The 18,539-nt window shown below is 32.1% G+C and overlaps 1 protein-coding gene across 1 annotated transcript in view; it reads right to left on the bottom strand.

Moving 5' to 3' along the window:
* The window catches only part of LOC126883255 (protein O-mannosyl-transferase 2), a 169,343-nt gene that overhangs the window by 127,954 nt on the left and 22,850 nt on the right, over nucleotides 1-18,539 (bottom strand). Inside the window, exon 2 of the mRNA XM_050648550.1 lies at nucleotides 7,950-8,033. Coding sequence (XP_050504507.1) covers nucleotides 7,950-8,033 — 84 coding nt within the window. The remainder of the gene's footprint in view (nucleotides 1-7,949; nucleotides 8,034-18,539) is intronic.

Here is an 18,539-nt window from a genome sequence, read left to right as displayed (position 1 = left end):
TAGTGGGGCAACTGGTGGCGCAACTAGTGGCTCCACCAAATTAAAGCACACAAAATATTATGGGCAACTGGTGGCCGATATGAGCAACTGGTGGCGCAACCAGTTACCGTAGTCTAATAGGTCTCATTTACTTAAATGCCCCGTGACGTAATGAGTCACTGGTGGAGCAACTTGGTGGCGTCACCAGTTGCCTAATATAATACTGGCCTAAGGCCCTGTTTTCATGACAGGTGCTTAACGCGCGATTACAACTACATACATTTTACTTGAGACCGTTCACATGCTAACGCACGTTTTAATGACCTAAAACGCGCGTTAGCATGTGAACGGTCTTCAGTAAAATGTATGTAGTTGTAATCGCGCGATATCAAAATTCGCGTTAAGCGCCTGTCATGAAAACGGGGCCTTAGCTCATTCCCCATATCTTCCACGATTTTTGAAAAAACTCACACTCTTTTGTCATGTAAAATTTGAAGTTTTCAGCACGAAATTGGAATTCGAAATTTGTTAAAATTTCGGGAAAAATTTTTAGAGAACTATTCGGCAGCCAATATTTCTTGGGGATTTTTTGTGGGGATATTTTTTCCAAAAAATTTGTGGGGATTATTTGTCTGGAATTTTTTGTGGGGATTTTTTTTCCGGGGATTATTATTTGTCCGGGGATTTTTTGTCCAGGGATAATTTGTGGGGATTTTTTGTCCGGGATTATTTGTCCAGGTATTATTTGTCTGGACCCCGTAATATGTCCAACTAAGGTAGAAACATATGAAAAACTTTTTTATTACTAACTTTATGAAAAAAAATTATTTATAAAATGCTCTTCATAGTCTAAGACCTACGATGCAATCATCAGATATACAATTTTATCAATAGTATACGAGATATGTAAAGAAATATAAATTTCGCTCAAGAGTAAAGTACCTTTATAAATCACAATTTCGAAAAGTGTTAATAAGAAAAGTTATTTGGAATTAAGAACTATGTTATAATATGCTATCTAACGATAGCCAAACTTAAACAAGAGCTGCCAAGAAACCCAAGAACAGCAAAAGAAAGATTAACATACAAGATAGAATTACTTAAAGAAGAAAAAACGGCAAACAGATTTGTGGTAGAGATAAATAAAAGACTTCGTTACCCCACCGCAGAAGATATTGATGAAGAATGGAGGAATATACAGATAGCGATGACAGAAGCAACGGAACTATGTCTAGGAAAAGTACAAGCAGAGAAACGAAGAGACTGGTTTGACGAGGATTGTAAAATAGCATTGATACGTAGAAATAAAGCAAAAATAGATAAAGACAAAAATAATACACAGGATACTACAGAAAAATATAAAATGGCAAGAAGAGAAGTAAAACAAATCTGCAGAAAAAAGAAAAGAGAACATCTTGACAAACAGTTGAAAACAATAGAAGAATCATACATAAACAAGGAAATAAGAAATTTCTACCAAGAAGTAAAAAAATCCCGAGGAACTGCAAAGAGTAAAACAAGTTATTGTAGAGGTAAAGACGGTGTGCTTTTAGGAGAAACAACAGAAAAATTGAACAGATGGGCGGAGTATTTTGAAGAACTATTAAATGCAAATAAACAAGCAGAACCCCAGGAAATAAAACAACATGAACAGGATAACACAGAACAACAACGTGAAGAAGAACCTACACTACAAGAAGTACAAGAAGCAATATTGAAGCAAAAAAATAACAAAAGCGCAGGAGAAAGCGGAATTCCGGCAGAGATTTTTAAAGCAGGAGGAGAAAAGCTGCAAGAAAAAATTTTCCGATTAATATTAACAGTCTGGCAAAAAGATGAAATGCCGCAACAATGGAACAATACACTCATCTGTCCAATCTACAAAAAAGGTGATGAAACAAGTTGCGAAAATTATAGAGGAATATCGCTATTAGAAGTGGCCTATAAAATACTTGCAAAAATCATCCGAAATAGATTGCAAAAGGAGGTAAATAAGATCATTGGAGAATACCAAGGAGGTTTTAGACCAGGAAGATCAACAACAGATCAAATATGTTTATTAAAACTAATACAGAACAACAGCTACGAACAAAATTTGGGACTACACATGTTGTTCATTGACTTTAAACAGGCTTACGACTCAGTAGACCGAGATATGCTATATGAAGCAATGAGATCCTGGGGTATTTCAGGAAAGCTGGTTAAATTAGTGAGAATGACGCTCAACAATACAAAAACAGGATAACACTGGAAGGAAATTTTTCAAAACAATTCACAGTGAATAATGGACTGAAACAGGGTGACCCTCTATCTACATACTTATTTAACTTGGTACTAGAGCACATAGTAAGAAGGATAAAAATTAGTACAAGCGGTACCATATTTAACAACAGACAGCAGTTTATAGCTTACGCTGATGATCTAGTCATCCTAACAAGAACAAAGGAACATCTCCAAAAAATATTCCAAAAGTTCGAAGCGGAAGCAAAAAGGTATGGATTAAGAATCAACCAAGGAAAAACACAATACATGGTAATGAAAGGAGATATAAATAAAGAGGATAACTATATAAAAATGAAAGGAGAAGGAGATGAATATAAATTTAAGGAAGTAGCAGAATTCGAATACCTGGGAGTGACTGTAACCAGTACTGGAAGGGAAGAAAAAGAAATAGATAAAAGATTATTGAAGGGAAGTCGAGTTGTGGGTGCCTTAAACACGATATTAAAAGCAAAAAATGTATCAATAAACGCGAAAATCAGAATGTATGAAACGATAATACGGCCCACAGTGTTGTATGCGAGCGAAACGTGGGTAATGAATCAACAAGAGGAGAAGAAGATACAGATATGGGAAAGGAAGGTCCTGAGAAAAATTTTTGGAGGTATACAGATAGCGGAGAAAACCTGGAGGAGACGAACAAATGAAGAAGTAATGAGGATGTATGGGAGACCAAAAATAACGACAAAAATACGAGCCCAAAGAGTTAGATGGCTGGGACATATTACTCGAATGCCAGAAACTAGAAACGTCAAACGAATATTGAATGACAGAGCATTGGGAAAAAGGAGACGAGGTCGCCCAAGGAAGAGATGGTTAGAGGCTGCAGAGAGGGATTTGGAAGAAATCGGGGTGAAGGACTGGAGAAAGAGTGCAGACAACCGAAAAGAATGGAGAAATATTATCCAGAATTTAGAAGCCGTAGGCCTATAAGGCCTGTTAGCGCTGTTATATATATATATATATATATATATATATATATATATATATATATATATATATATATATATATATATATATATATATATAAAGTAGTATCTCTTGAGGATGCAGTCAGTCTATTTATTGGCCCACAAGACAAAGAAAACTCTTTGACTTACTGTCAAGCTTTCGAATTGCTTTAATTCTTTTTCAAGACATCTACAAAAATTTCAAAATATAAAAATGATGTACTTACAATTTATTTTTCTAACTTACTAGTCGTGAGATTAAAAGATAAAGTTGAAACTTTACAAAAAAGGACAATCACACACATATTAAAATATTTAAAGCAATCTAAAACATTATGTTGTTTCCATGGTTCGTTGTTCAACATTATATGAATTGTTTACCATTTCTTTAGGAGGAAAACAAAACCTTTTTGAAATTTTTGTAGATGTCTTGAAAAAGAATTAAAGCAATTCGAAAGCTTGACAGTAAGTCAAAGACTTTTCTTTGTCTTGTGGGCCAATAAATAGACTGACTGCATCCTCAAGAGATACTACTTTATATTTATATATACAGTCAAGAATACCACCATCTTATATATATATATATATATATATATATATATATATATATATATATATATATATATATATATATATATATAAAGCAGTTAGGTAATATTGACTGACACTATGTAAAATCTTGTTAATTTTGAGGTTTCAGTCATAAATTTCAGGGGGCAGGATAAGTAAAATTCGTTAGTTATTATCAAGCTTTCGCAAAATTTATTTGCTTCTTCAAGATATGCTAAAAAAGTTTTAGTAAATACAATGAAATTAAGATGATAAAAAATATTGTACATAAAAAGCATAAAAAACTTACAACGTGAGGTTAATCCATTAAATTTTTGGCATACATAACAAAAAAATATATAAAATTCTTAATCTAATTCCTAATCTTCTACAATGCCTTAATTTTAGTTAATTTAAAAAGAGAAAAATAATTTGACAATTTAATTTGAAATTTAGTATGTCAGAAAGACATTTGTATATGTTTATTATATTTTATTTTAAGTTGCTAATAACTAGTTTTTTATTATTTCTTATCTGCGTACTTATTATAGAATTTATGGATATAAGTAATTTGTAAAATATTAGTTTTAGCAATAAAGTGGCGCCAAATTTGAAAATTTAATTTTGAATTTAGTCAGGCAATTTAGTATTTTTAATTAAAATATTAGTTTTCGTAAGATAGAATGTAATTATAGATGGTGCTTAGTTTATCTATGTCAGTTTTTTTATTGACACATTGATATTTGTTGATGCATACCATTTCGAGAAATTCCCTTTTAATTAAGTTGTTTTCATGTTTTAGGATCGTTGTTTCATTAAAATTGAATGAATGATTTTTACTGATTGCATGATCTATTAATGCACATGTATTTTTGTTAAGTCTGAGGTCGCTTTTATGTGATGTTAGTCTGCCTATTAGATTTCTGGATGTGTGTCCGATGTAAGATTTATGACAATTTTTTATGCTTTTTATGTACAATATTTTTTATCATCTTAATTTCATTGTATTTACTAAAACTTTTTTAGCATATCTTGAAGAAGCAAATAAATTTTGCGAAAGCTTGATAATAACTAAGAGTTTTACTTATCCTGCCCCCTGAAATTTATGACTGCAACCTCAAAATTAACAAGATTTTATACATATATATATATATATATATATATATATATATATAAAGAACTTTGGTATTATTGACTGATAATATGTAGACTTTAGTTTTTTATTGAGGTTGCAGTCATTTATTTCTAAGGGGCAGGGTAAGAGAAACTCTGTGTTATAATCAAGCTTTCGCAAAATTTATTTGCTTTTATTTATTTTTATTTATTTGCTACGAAGCAAATAAATTTTGCGAAAGCTTGATTATAACACAGAGTTTCTCTTACCCTGCCCCTTAGAAATAAATGACTGCAACCTCAATAAAAAACTAAAGTCTATATATATATATATATATATATATATATATATATATATATATATATATATATATATAAAAACGTCCAAGGAGTAATTGGGTTACTAGTAAATAAAAAAGTACTGAGATAACAGCTGGGAAAACCCTGGTACTGAGGAAGCAATGAAAGACTGGTGCTTCAAAGTGAGTGCCTTTTATTTTGGTCAAGCTTTCGCCTATTGTTTTTAGGCTTCTTCAGGACTTGCTACAAAGAAGAACATTCTTTACAAATATGCTTAAAGATAGAACAAGCAATTCTTACCGAAATAGGTGCACTAGTGCTCAGTGAAAATAAGAATACATCTTTTACCTTGCCTTTTTTGTGTATACATAAGTAATACAGATATTTTTGTTGTTATTATTTAGCTAATAAAACCAGATATCGAAACTGAGTCAGATCCTCTCTATTCAACCTAATCCATTGTAAGAAAATTTGGACAAGTGTCGTTAGAAGTTGATTTTTTTATTTACAAAATGACACCTATCGATCCATCGATTGTCAACGTCCTCTTCCGTTTTTTTTACGTCTGACTGACACATAGAAGATTTGTTTAGAGATTTCGAGAGAAGAGACTCGTAACATCAAACAACCATTCGACTGTCACTATTCGAACAGCTGTCTGAAATCACTTCTTCTCTTTTTCATGATGTAATTGTGGTGAGCTTCTGATTAAGAACCTCCCACCCAACCAATTGCAAAGGATGGATCAAAGGTGAAAGAATGCAATGAAAATCGTTAGAATGGCCGACAGCTCAGTTGTCCCTGACATTGAATAGAGAGGATCTGACTCAGTTTCGATATCTGGTTTTATTAGCTAAATAATAACAACAAAAATATCTGTATTACTTATGTATACACAAAAAAGGCAAGGTAAAAGATGTATTCTTATTTTCACTGAGCACTAGTGCACCTATTTCGGTAAGAATTGCTTGTTCTATCTTTAAGCATATTTGTAAAGAATGTTCTTCTTTGTAGCAAGTCCTGAAGAAGCCTAAAAACAATAGGCGAAAGCTTGACCAAAATAAAAGGCACTCACTTTGAAGCACCAGTCTTTCATTGCTTCCTCAGTACCAGGGTTTTCCCAGCTGTTATCTCAGTACTTTTATATATATATATATATATATATATATATATATATATATATATATATATATATATATATATATATACATATATTGTCCAAAAAATTTGTGGGGATTATTGGGGATTTTTTTTCCGGGGATTATTATTTGTTCGGGGATTTTTTGTCCGGGGATAATTTGTCTGGACCCCGCAATATGTCCAACTAAGGTAGAAACATATGAAAAACTTTTTTATTACTAACTTTATGAAAAAAAAATTATTTATAAAATGCTCTTCATAGTCTAAGACCTACGATGCAATCATCAGATATACAATTTTATCAATAGTATACGAGATATGTTAAGAAATATAAATTTCGCTCAAGAGTAAAGTACCTTTATATATCACAATTTCGAAAAGTGTTAATAAGAAAAGTTATTTGGAATTAAGAACTATGTTATAATATGCAACTATATTCTTATTGAAAAAAAAAATTCAAACTTTTCCTCAAATTATGGATACCCTGGGATATACTACGGATATCTTGTTTAAAAATAGTCCTAGAATTTTTTATAATACACCATTATAAAGTAAAGAAAATAAACTTTCTTTTTTATTGTACAATGTATATGTTACGGTAAAAGTAGATAATCTGGTAATTGTACACAATTACTGGTAATTGTATACGAACATCTAATGTATTGATATAATATAAAACATTTTCGGTCGCATTCAGGAACTCATCGAAAACTCCAGGGTACCGCTTTGGGGGCGTTCCTCAATAATGTGACGGACGGTCTGCCGTTGCGCACCACAGTCACACTCAGGAGTAAGGGCCTTTCCCCATCTATGCAAGCTGTCAGTACATCTACCGGTACCTGTTCTTATTCTGTTCAGCGCCATCCATGTATTGCGGGGCAATGTAATATACGCCAAGTTGTTACATACAACAAGCCAAGCTGTTGGGAACGGTGACGAATCCATTCTTCGTTATTTTCGCGTACACCATCCGCTACCGCCGCTATGTTTTCTTCAATACGTGCTGAATGTGGTCTATTTGGTCGCATGTTATCCAACAGTGGAGACTGGGTTTCAAATTTACTGATGGTATAGCGAATTGTGCGTTCAGTAGGCCTATTATGTGGACTTAAAAGTTGCTCTAAGCGCACGAAACACATTTCTCATTGAACGCCAATTTTCGTAATACAGCTGAATAATTTCTAGACGTTGTGCCGAGGTCTTTCCAGGATGAAATGTCAAACAATACTAAAAAAGCGCAACGTCAAGTGATACGATTCATGCACGATCTCCCATCAAATCCCCACCAAAAAAGTACCTCTAAACCAGACGTCACCACTTTGCACTATTAATTTGTATGAGACTAATTCCGACATCCAACTGCAATTGCTGTTCGGCAAAACGTCCGTTCCTAATAATTATACAAATTAATAGTGCAAAGTAAATACGTATGTCATGGTAACAACTGTATATGTTACATATGTAACTGCCGTCTGCAGTCGGTGTCGAAATCGTACCTTTATGAATCACCCTTTATGTCACTGGACATTATTCCTAAATGTTTTGTTACCTACTGTAATTAACATTTGCCTATTGTCAAAATTTACAGATTGCAAATTAAATGGGATGTTTATTAAAAAAATATTTGGATTTACTTACCAAACATGATCAGGTTCACTAATTTTATAAAATCTTGTAGCAATTGTTAACAAACAAACAATTCCAAATATAAACCACCAGTTCCTAAAACAATATATTTTATAATAATATATATATATATATATATATATCAATTATCAAATTTACAAATTATTGGGTTAACAGCTGAAATGGAAGACTCAGTGTACTCTTTTCTACGATTCCAATATTTCGTTAACAGTCGTTAACATCATCAGGGACGCTGAAATAATATTAAAGGTATAATAGTGAAACTGGGTATTAAAAAACAACTCACCAGTTTGAGATTTTAGTCAACGATGTTATAAATGTGTAAAAAAGCGGCATTAACAAAAAGAATTGTAGTGAATGTTATTAAAAATTAAAAAATATAACAAATATAAAAAAATGGAACTATAATATAAATAACTATGCTAAAAAACCACTAATTATTAAAATCTTTTAAATTCGTCGCACAGAAAGGTATTAGAGACAATTATGTCAATATACTGTCAATTATGACAGAAAGAGGTAGTATATTATGAACTAGAATCTAAACTAAAATCTTTATTGACATTTAAGTTTTTATCAAGTTCAAGAAGGAAAGAATAGATCTCTGTTAATTGTTTAATATCTGTTCTTTTATTAATTGTCTGTTCATTCTGATAAATAAATGCCATTTCAAGAAAAGTTCTTTTGTGATAGTTCTTTTCATTTGTTAAAATTTTTACAGATTCAAAGTCCATATTATGGCTTTCATTTACAACATGTGTAGCTAAAGAGCACCTGTCTGGATATAATCTACAATCACTTTTATGACTTGTCATACGATCTTTGACTCGTCTAGTTGTTTGGCCTATGTACTGTTTGTCACAATCAATACATGGTATACTGTAAACTACATCAGTTAATAGGTCCTTTGGAGATCTATCTTTCATCTTTGAAAATAAGTTATTAATAGTTAAAACTGGTTTACTAGCTATTTTGATGTTTAGCTCGTTTTTTACAATTCGTGTGAGTTTTGGTGTAATCTCTCTAATGAAGGGCAAAGAGATGAATGAAACTACTTCCGGAATGACAACATTATTATTGTTAGCTGTATTATGATTATCTACAATAGTTGGTGTGATAGATGGAGTGTTAAATAATAAGTGTTTTAACATTATAGGAGGATAAGAATTGTCTAAAAACATGTTATATAGTTTTTTTTAGATTAGTTTGATGGAATGATTTATCAGCAATTCGTTCAATCCTAGTTCGCATTTGTTTTACTAAGTTAAATTTTATTGAGTGTTTATGGTAAGACCAATAATTTAGGTATCTACCTGAACTTATTGGTTTCATGTACCAATCAACTAAGATAGTATTATTTGTTGTGCGATATAATTTGGTGTCTAAAAAAGGAATGGAACAATGGTCATCCTCTACTTCAACTGTAAATTGTATATGAGGATCAAAGCTATTAAAAACAAATAACAATTCATCTGTACTATTAGTAGGTATAGCTAAAATTAGGTCATCTACATATTTTTTGACAAAGAAAGGTGTAAAAGGTAGTACAGGAATAACTATATCTAACAAATCATCCATCATATAAGCAGCCAATATAGGACTCATTTTAGCTCCCATAGGGGTACCAAAAGTTTGTTTATATATTGTGTTGTCGAATGTAAAATAATTATTTTCAAATAAGAAAATTATCAGTTCTAGAAAAGTATTTTGATTAATTTTACAATGGTTGGAGATATCATTCCAGTGTTTTGTTATAGAACGTAAACAAGCTTCTAAGTAAACATTACTAAAGAGAGAAACTACATCTAAACTTACAATCACAAAATCATTTGGTAGTTTTAAACCATTAAATTTGTCTTTTACTTGAAAAGAATCCTTAATATAGTATTCATTTTGATAATTGTAAGCATTAGTTAAGATTTCTGTAACAAGAGTGGCAATTCCTTCAGTGGGTGCTCCTATAGATGACACAATAGGTCTTACTGATAATATAGGTTTATGTATCTTGGGCAATGCATAAAATTTTGGTATGACACTTTTATAAGATGTTAAACGTTTTTTAGTATTAAGGTCAATAAACCTTCTATTATGTTAGTCAAAGATCGTATGACAAGTCATAAAAGTGATTGTAGATTATATCCAGACAGGTGCTCTTTAGCTACACATGTTGTAAATGAAAGCCATAATATGGACTTTGAATCTGTAAAAATTTTAACAAATGAAAAGAACTATCACAAAAGAACTTTTCTTGAAATGGCATTTATTTATCAGAATGAACAGACAATTAATAAAAGAACAGATATTAAACAATTAACAGAGATCTATTCTTTTCTTCTTGAACTTGATAAAAACTTAAATGTCAATAAAGATTTTAGTTTAGATTCTAGTTCATAATATACTACCTCTTTCTGTCATAATTGACAGTATATTGACATAATTGTCTCTAATACCTTTCTGTGCGACGAATTTAAAAGATTTTAATAATTAGTGGTTTTTTAGCATAGTTATTTATATTATAGTTCCATTTTTTTATATTTGTTATATTTTTTAATTTTTAATAACATTCACTACAGTTCTTTTTGTTAATGCCGCTTTTTTACACATTTATAACATCGTTGACTAAAATCTCAAACTGGTGAGTTGTTTTTTAATACCCAGTTTCACTATTATACCTTTAATATTATTTCAGCGTCCCTGATGATGTTAACGACTGTTAAAGAAATATTGGAATCGTAGAAAAGAGTACACTGAGTCTTCCATTTCAGCTGTTAACCCAATAATTTGTAAATTGATAATTACTAATCAGCTGTGATCATTTCTAGTTTATATATATGTTACAGTTCAAGTTGATTATCCAGTTGGAGTTGACTCCAACTAGTTGGAGTCAACTCTAACGGCTGGTTCCAGTAAAAGTTGATTATAAATATAAAATGAAGATTTATATTCAACATTTACTAGTAAAAGTAGACTCCAACTAGGAAAAGTATACTCTTCCCAATGCCATTTAGTAAAAGTTGATTCTGATTCATACAAACAGCCGATTCTAGAAATTAAATGTTACTGAAAATGTTCAAATTAGTCTAGGCTGTATCGTCGCCCCCGTTAGGTAAATTACTCCGATTCGAATTTTTTGCACAAACTTACTCAAAAAGAGGTCCTTATAACAAATCTACTGGGTGCCAGGCAGTACCTTGATCGATAAATTGTTTAAACAATTTTTTTTAGACAAATTCACAAAAATAATTTTTTCACTTAACACAATATTTTTTTAGATCATTTGGGTTATTCTGAGCAAAAAAAGGTATTTTGTGATTTTTCTCCAAAATTGATTGTTGTCGAGTTATACGCGATTTAAAATTTGAAAAATGCGAAAATAGCCATTTTCAAGGCTTAATAACTCGGTTAAAATCCATTATTATGAAAGTCAGAAAGTGACCAAACCAAAGTTTATAGCCCCCTCTACAAGATCCAGCAGAAATTTTTGTCACTATTTTATTACTAAGCTTTATCTTTAATTATTAACAATGAGCGCTAAGTGCGTATTAGGCGGCCGTCAATGGTGAGTGCTAAAGAGATGCACCATTCCGGCCGTCCAATGGTGAATCTCACTCGCACTCACATTGACGGCCGCCTCAATACACGCTTAGCGCTCATTGTTGATAATTAAAATAATATCTTATTAATGAAATAATGACAAAAATTTCTTCAGGATCTTATAGACGTAGCTTTAATCTTAGATTTTTTTTAGTTTCTGACTTTCATAATATATAATATCGTATGGCATTTTTGCCTTTCGGACAGTTCCGGCGCCAATTACATCTTTAACCCTGTTTCAAGTAACTAGTGTCGATGTACACTAGCCCAGGGGGACCGACGGCTTAACGTACTCTCCGAGGCACGGTGAGACGGCTCGTGTCATTATTGGAAATGAAAATGGTTTGTCTTTGGCAGGGCTCGAACCCACGTACACTGGCGTATGAGGCCAGCAATTATGCCGTTACTCCACGGCCGCTCGCTCGACTTTCACAATAATTATCTTTAACCGAGTTATTAAACCTTAAAAATGGTTATTTTGGCGTTTTTCAAAATTTAAGTCGCTAATAACTCGACAATAGTCAATTTTAGAGAAAACAAGGCCCAAAGGATGTAAAAAAAATTTGTGCGAAGTGAAAGAATTATTTTAGCGAATTTGTTTAAAATCATTGTTTATCGCCAAACGTCACTAAAATCATCCATTATTGTACTCATTTGCCCTCATTTTCGGCAGTAAAGTAACACTTTGTTGTATGGAAAGAAAAATGTTACTTTACCTGCCGCGATTATTAATCAAATTAACCGAGATTGAATGTAAGTGGTCAATGGCAGCAATCGATTATTTATTTGAGTGAAATTAAAATTTATTTACTTTAATTATTAAAAATATTGTACAAAATTTATCTTATTATTAATAAAATTTATGTCAAAAAGTAAAATCCTGTAGTGTTTCGCCATTATATTCATACAAAATAAATCAAAACTTTACAGATTTAGTAATTAGGTAGGTATACAATATGCAAAAGTCATCTGTCATTACTGTCATTACTGTCATTACTGTTATACGAATTTTAACGACCCCCCTACAAGATACTGAAGAAATTTTTGTTATTATTTTATTACGAAGCGGTTATTTTTAATTATTAACAATGAGTGCTAGGAGCGTATTGACGCAGCTATCAATGTGAGTGCGAGTGAGATGCACCATTGTACCATTTTGGGATTTAAAAATTCAAACTTCTGTCAAACCACAAAACTGTCAAAACTTTTTTTGTAATTTATTGCTCACATGTCATCACCATGACAAGGCGAAAGTTCTTCTTCTTGTGGTGCTTTCTCCTTTAGTGGAGGTTAGCGACTACACTGGCAAATCTGTCTCTGACCAATGCGGCTCTAAACAAAGATGTTGAATCAAGGCCGGTCCAGTCTCTGATATTTGTAAGCCATGAAATCTGGCGCCTACCGGGACCCCGTTTTCCTTCAATCTTACCCTGGATGTTTTTGTTTCTCATCATGTGTCCCAGGTAGCTAACTTTTCTGACTTTAATGATTTTTAGCAGTTCCCTATCTGTACCTATTCTCCTCAGAACATATTCGTTGGTGGTTTGGGTTGTCCAAGGTATTTTCAAGTCTCTTCTATAAAGCCAGAGTTCAAAGGCGTCCAACTTGTTCATCAGTGTTGTGTTGTGTCCAGGCCTCCGTTCCATACAAAAGTATTGACCACACATAGCAATGCAGAAAACGACATCTAAGGCTGATATTAATGCTACTGTTACAAAATAAGCTTTTCATTTTGATAAACCCCTGTTGGGCTACCTCTATTCTCGCTCTTGACTTACATATTCAAGCTGTTGGTGTTTCACATATTTATTGGAAGAGGTAAATTTTTGTTCCTTGATATTCTTATAACTTTGGTTTTCGCAGTATTGATCTTCATCCCCATTTTTTCACAACTCTCAGTAACCCTATCCAACAGTATCTGCAGACTATGGTCCGAATCAGTCATTAATACTGTGTCATTTGCATACCGGATGTTATTTACTCTCTGCCCGTTTATCCTGATTCCTTCTGAAGAATGCGATAAAGAGTTCGCAAATATTACCTCAGAGTAGACGTTAAAAGTATGGGTGATAGCACACAACCCTGTCTAACACCTCGTTGTATTTCAATTGGCCTTGACGTATTACCATTGGTCTTTATGATTGCTGTCTGATTCCAATAAATAGCCTCTATAATTTTAGAATCTCTTTTGTCGACTCCGATGTCGTTCAATCTTTCTATCAAGGTCTTGTGCTTCACCCTATCGAACGCTTTCTCAAAATCTATGAAACAGATAAAAAGGTCTGCTTGCTGATCTTTGTATCTTTGTGCCAGAGTTTGAAGACAGAATATTGCTTCTCGTGTCCCCATACCTTCCCTGAAGCCAAATTGTTCTTGACCGGTGACTTCATCACATTTTTTATAATATATTCTGTTCTGTGTGATACGCAAGAAAAGCTTCAGAATGTTATTTAATAGACTTATAAGGCGGAAGTCCTGGCATAATTTGGCATTCTTCTTTTTAGGCAGTGGTATGAAGACTGATTCAAGCCATATTTTAGGGATAGTCCCTGTATTGTAAACATTATTAAATAGTCCAAGAAGAAGGTCTAAGTTTTCCTCGTTGATTAACTTCAATAGCTCAGCTGGTATTTCATCTTTTTCCTAAAGACTTGTTGTTTTTTAGTTGACGTCCATTAAATCCAATATTTCCTCTGTCATCCATCTTTGCTTCCGTGGTCGCTGTTTTGTGAGCATTTCAGTTGCCGTTGCAAGGGCGTGTCTGATTTCCTCCCGAAGGCGAAAGTGGATGTTTAATTATATGAAAGTGTGCTAAAAAACAGTGCGAAAAAGTAAAACCGATTTAAAATACATTGTTACTTCAGACACACTTTAAACCCTTCATGTACTGCTATCTATATTTACAATTTTCACACAATAAAACCTTTACATTTACATAATATGAGATAGAGTAGATAAAAATTATTTTTGTGAATTTGGTTAACAAAAATTGGTTAAACAATTTTTCGACCGCGGTACCGCGTGACACTCTGTGTATTTGTTATAAGGATTGTTATACGGATGTATTTCTTTGAGTAAGTTTGTGCAAAAAATCGAATCAGAATAATTTACCTAACGGGGGCGACGTTACAGACTATACTAATAAGTAGTTGAAACGGTCAAAACAAAGAAACGCACACTCATCAAAAATGCACTTGAGATTCTCGTATAATCAACATTTACTGAATCGATCCAGGAAGAGTCAACTCCAACTAGTAAAAGTTGATTTAAATTTTGAAAATCAACTTTTACTGCTCATTTCAGTTCGAGTTGACTCCAACTAGTTGGAGTCAACTCTAACTGAGAATCAACTTGAACTGTAACATATATATATATATATATATATATATATATATATATATATATATATATATATAAAAAGAATAATTTTGGGGAATGCAGTCAATGTGTTTTGGGCTGATTAGAAGTGAAACACTTTGAACTTTTGTCGAGCTTTCGGACAATTTATTTCCTTTATCAAGACAATCTAACAATACAAATGTTTAAATTTAGATGAAAACTAGAAAAATAAAAACTTACTGCTCGACAAAAGTTCAAAGTGTTTCACTTCTAATCAGCCCAAAACACATTGACTGCATTCCCCAAAATTATTCTTTTTGTATTATTAACAGTCACTACATATTAATAATTATATATATGTATATATATATATATATATATATATATATATATATATATATATATATATAAAGAAGACAATGAGTCTTTGCTGACAGTAATTATATAAATTTGGTTATTGGGTTATGCAGCAAATGAAAAAGTGTACTCTTTTAAATTTCTTTAATCCGAGCTTTCGGTTAAGATTTTAACCATCATCAGGGTGCTACAAAGATATTTTTGGTGTAAGATAATATGAAAACATGTATAAAATTTTGTACTTACAAACTTATTGAGGATATTTCAAATATGGTGTAACTAAAATGAGAATCAAACTTAACATGGTCATGTAAATGCTTCAATGGAAAAAACGTAAAATAAAGTAGTAATTTAGTAAAATAAAAGTTAATTAATTTAGCACAACTTCAAAATCAATAAAAGATAAAATGACATTTAGACATGACATGACATTATTTGAAATATCTTACAAAAATTTTTTTTAATATAGATGAACAATTTATTGAAGGACCAATAGGGTCAATGATAAGAATTGAATATTTTTAATTTTTATAAAATATTGTTAGCACTTAGAGGGATCGCAGTGATTGTGACTATAGGCCGACTATACTCAAAGGTAACACGAAACCTAATAGAAAATGATATTAAAGACAAAAAACCCGAAGAACAAGCGGGATATAGGGCCGGACGCTCCAATATGGATATTTTTTTTACAGAGAAAAACTAGTGCAGAGAAATAGAGAAACCATATAGCTTCAATAGATTTGGAAAAAGCATATGACAGTGTACCGACCTCCTAACTATGGATAGAATGGGTAAATTGAAAATAAATCCAATTCTTATTAACGCCACTCAAAATTATTACGAACAAAAGTTTGCAAGAATTAAAATGGGACAAGAAATGACCTCTCCTTTTCAAACAACAAAGGGACTTGAAACAAGGCTGCTGTATGTCACCTACCTTTTTAAAAAATTTATTTGGACAGATTCTTAGTGAAACGGGTAAAAAAATTGTAGAAACATGGGAATAAAGATGGAAGAAAACACGTTATATACGACGATCTCAGTTATATGGTAAGAAAACTGCAAGAAGAATATGAGGTGGCAGGTCTAAACATGAATATGACAAAATATGAATATCTCTATATGTAACAGATGAAATATGTGACCTAGTCTTGGAAGACGACAAAATCAAAGGCGTGCATCCTGCAAATATTTGGGGGTCATTTTCAACAAGAAGGGAAATAGCGCAGATGAAATCAGGGAAAGAATTAACAGGGCAGAGCAGTAACTCGTGCCTTAAGCTATCTTCTCTGTGGCAAAAAATTTTTGACAAGAAACCAATACATTTACGGAAGTATAGTCCAAAGTATTACATTTTACTGTTCGGGAGTATGGGACGTCGTCAAAGGTAATAGAAACAAACTTATGACGACAGAAATGGATTATCTGATATGAAGCTGCGGTAGATCAAAACTGGAGTTAGTTAAAAACGAACAAATAAAAACGAAATGAAAGTGGAGCGAAATATCAATGATGACATAGAACGAAAACATTTTAACATGTCCGAACCAGATAATGTTTTCGTTCTATGTCATCATTGATATTTCGCTCCACTTTCATTTCGTTTTTATTTGTTCGTTTTTAACTAACTCCAGTTTTGATCTACCGCAGCTTCATATCAGATAATCCATTTCTGTCGTCATAAGTTTGTTTCTATTACCTTTGACGACGTCCCATACTCCCGAACAGTAAAATGTAATACTTTGGACTATACTTCCGTAAATGTATTGGTTTCTTGTCAAAAATTTTTTGCCACAGAGAAGATAGCTTAAGGCACGAGTTACTGCTCTGCCCTGTTAATTCTTTCCCTGATTTCATCTGCGCTATTTCCCTTCTTGTTGAAAATGACCCCCAAATATTTGCAGGATGCACGCCTTTGATTTTGTCGTCTTCCAAGACTAGGTCACATATTTGATCTGTTACATATAGAGATATTCATATTTTGTCATATTCATGTTTAGACCTGCCACCTCATATTCTTCTTGCAGTTTTCTTACCATATAACTGAGATCGTCGTATATAACGTGTTTTCTTCCATCTTTATTCCCATGTTTCTACAATTTTTTTACCCATTTCACTAAGAATCTGTCCAAATAAATTTTTTAAAAAGGTAGGTGACATACAGCAGCCTTGTTTCAAGTCCCTTTGTTGTTTGAAAAGGAGAGGTCATTTCTTGTCCCATTTTAATTCTTGCAAACTTTTGTTCGTAATAATTTTGAGTGGCGTTAATAAGAATTGGATTTATTTTCAATTTACCCATTCTATCCATAGTTAGGAGGTCGGTACACTGTCATATGCTTTTTCCAAATCTATTGAAGCTATATGGTTTCTCTATTTCTCTGCACTAGTTTTTCTCTGTAAAAAAAATATCCATATTGGAGCGTCCGGCCCTATATCCCGCTTGTTCTTCGGGTTTTTTGTCTTTAATATCATTTTCTATTAGGTTTCGTGTTACCTTTGAGTATAGTCGGCCTATAGTCACAATCACTGCGATCCCTCTAAGTGCTAACAATATTTTATAAAAATTAAAAATATTCAATTCTTATCATTGACCCTATTGGTCCTTCAATAAATTGTTCATCTATATTAAAAAAATTTTTTGTAAGATATTTCAAATAATGTCATGTCATGTCTAAATGTCATTTTATCTTTTATTGATTTTGAAGTTGTGCTAAATTAATTAACTTTTATTTTACTAAATTACTACTTTATTTTACGTTTTTTCCATTGAAGCATTTACATGACCATGTTAAGTTTGATTCTCATTTTAGTTACACCATATTTGAAATATCCTCAATAAGTTTGTAAGTACAAAATTTTATACATGTTTTCATATTATCTTACACCAAAAATATCTTTGTAGCACCCTGATGATGGTTAAAATCTTAACCGAAAGCTCGGATTAAAGAAATTTAAAAGAGTACACTTTTTCATTTGCTGCATAACCCAATAACCAAATTATATATATATATATATATATATATATATATATATATATATATATATATATATATATATATATATATATGAAAGGAAACGGCAATTGCATTTTATTTCACTTCGACCACAACCGATATTCTACACGACGTGTTTCGAGCTCATGTCAAGCTCTCGTCAGGAACATCTAGGTGGATGGTCGAGGTGCAAGAAAATGCTTTTGGCCTTTCTGGTAATAATAAAATAACCAGACTTCAGTACACTTGGTACGACATCTATATTAATTAAACGAAAAGATTTCTCTGGTATACA

Source organism: Diabrotica virgifera, chromosome 4 (assembly GCF_917563875.1).
Source record: "Diabrotica virgifera virgifera chromosome 4, PGI_DIABVI_V3a".
Classification (NCBI taxonomy): Eukaryota; Metazoa; Arthropoda; class Insecta; order Coleoptera; family Chrysomelidae; genus Diabrotica; species Diabrotica virgifera.
The sequence above is the reverse complement of the archived record's forward strand: the minus strand, read 5'-3'. Positions and strand labels throughout refer to the sequence as shown.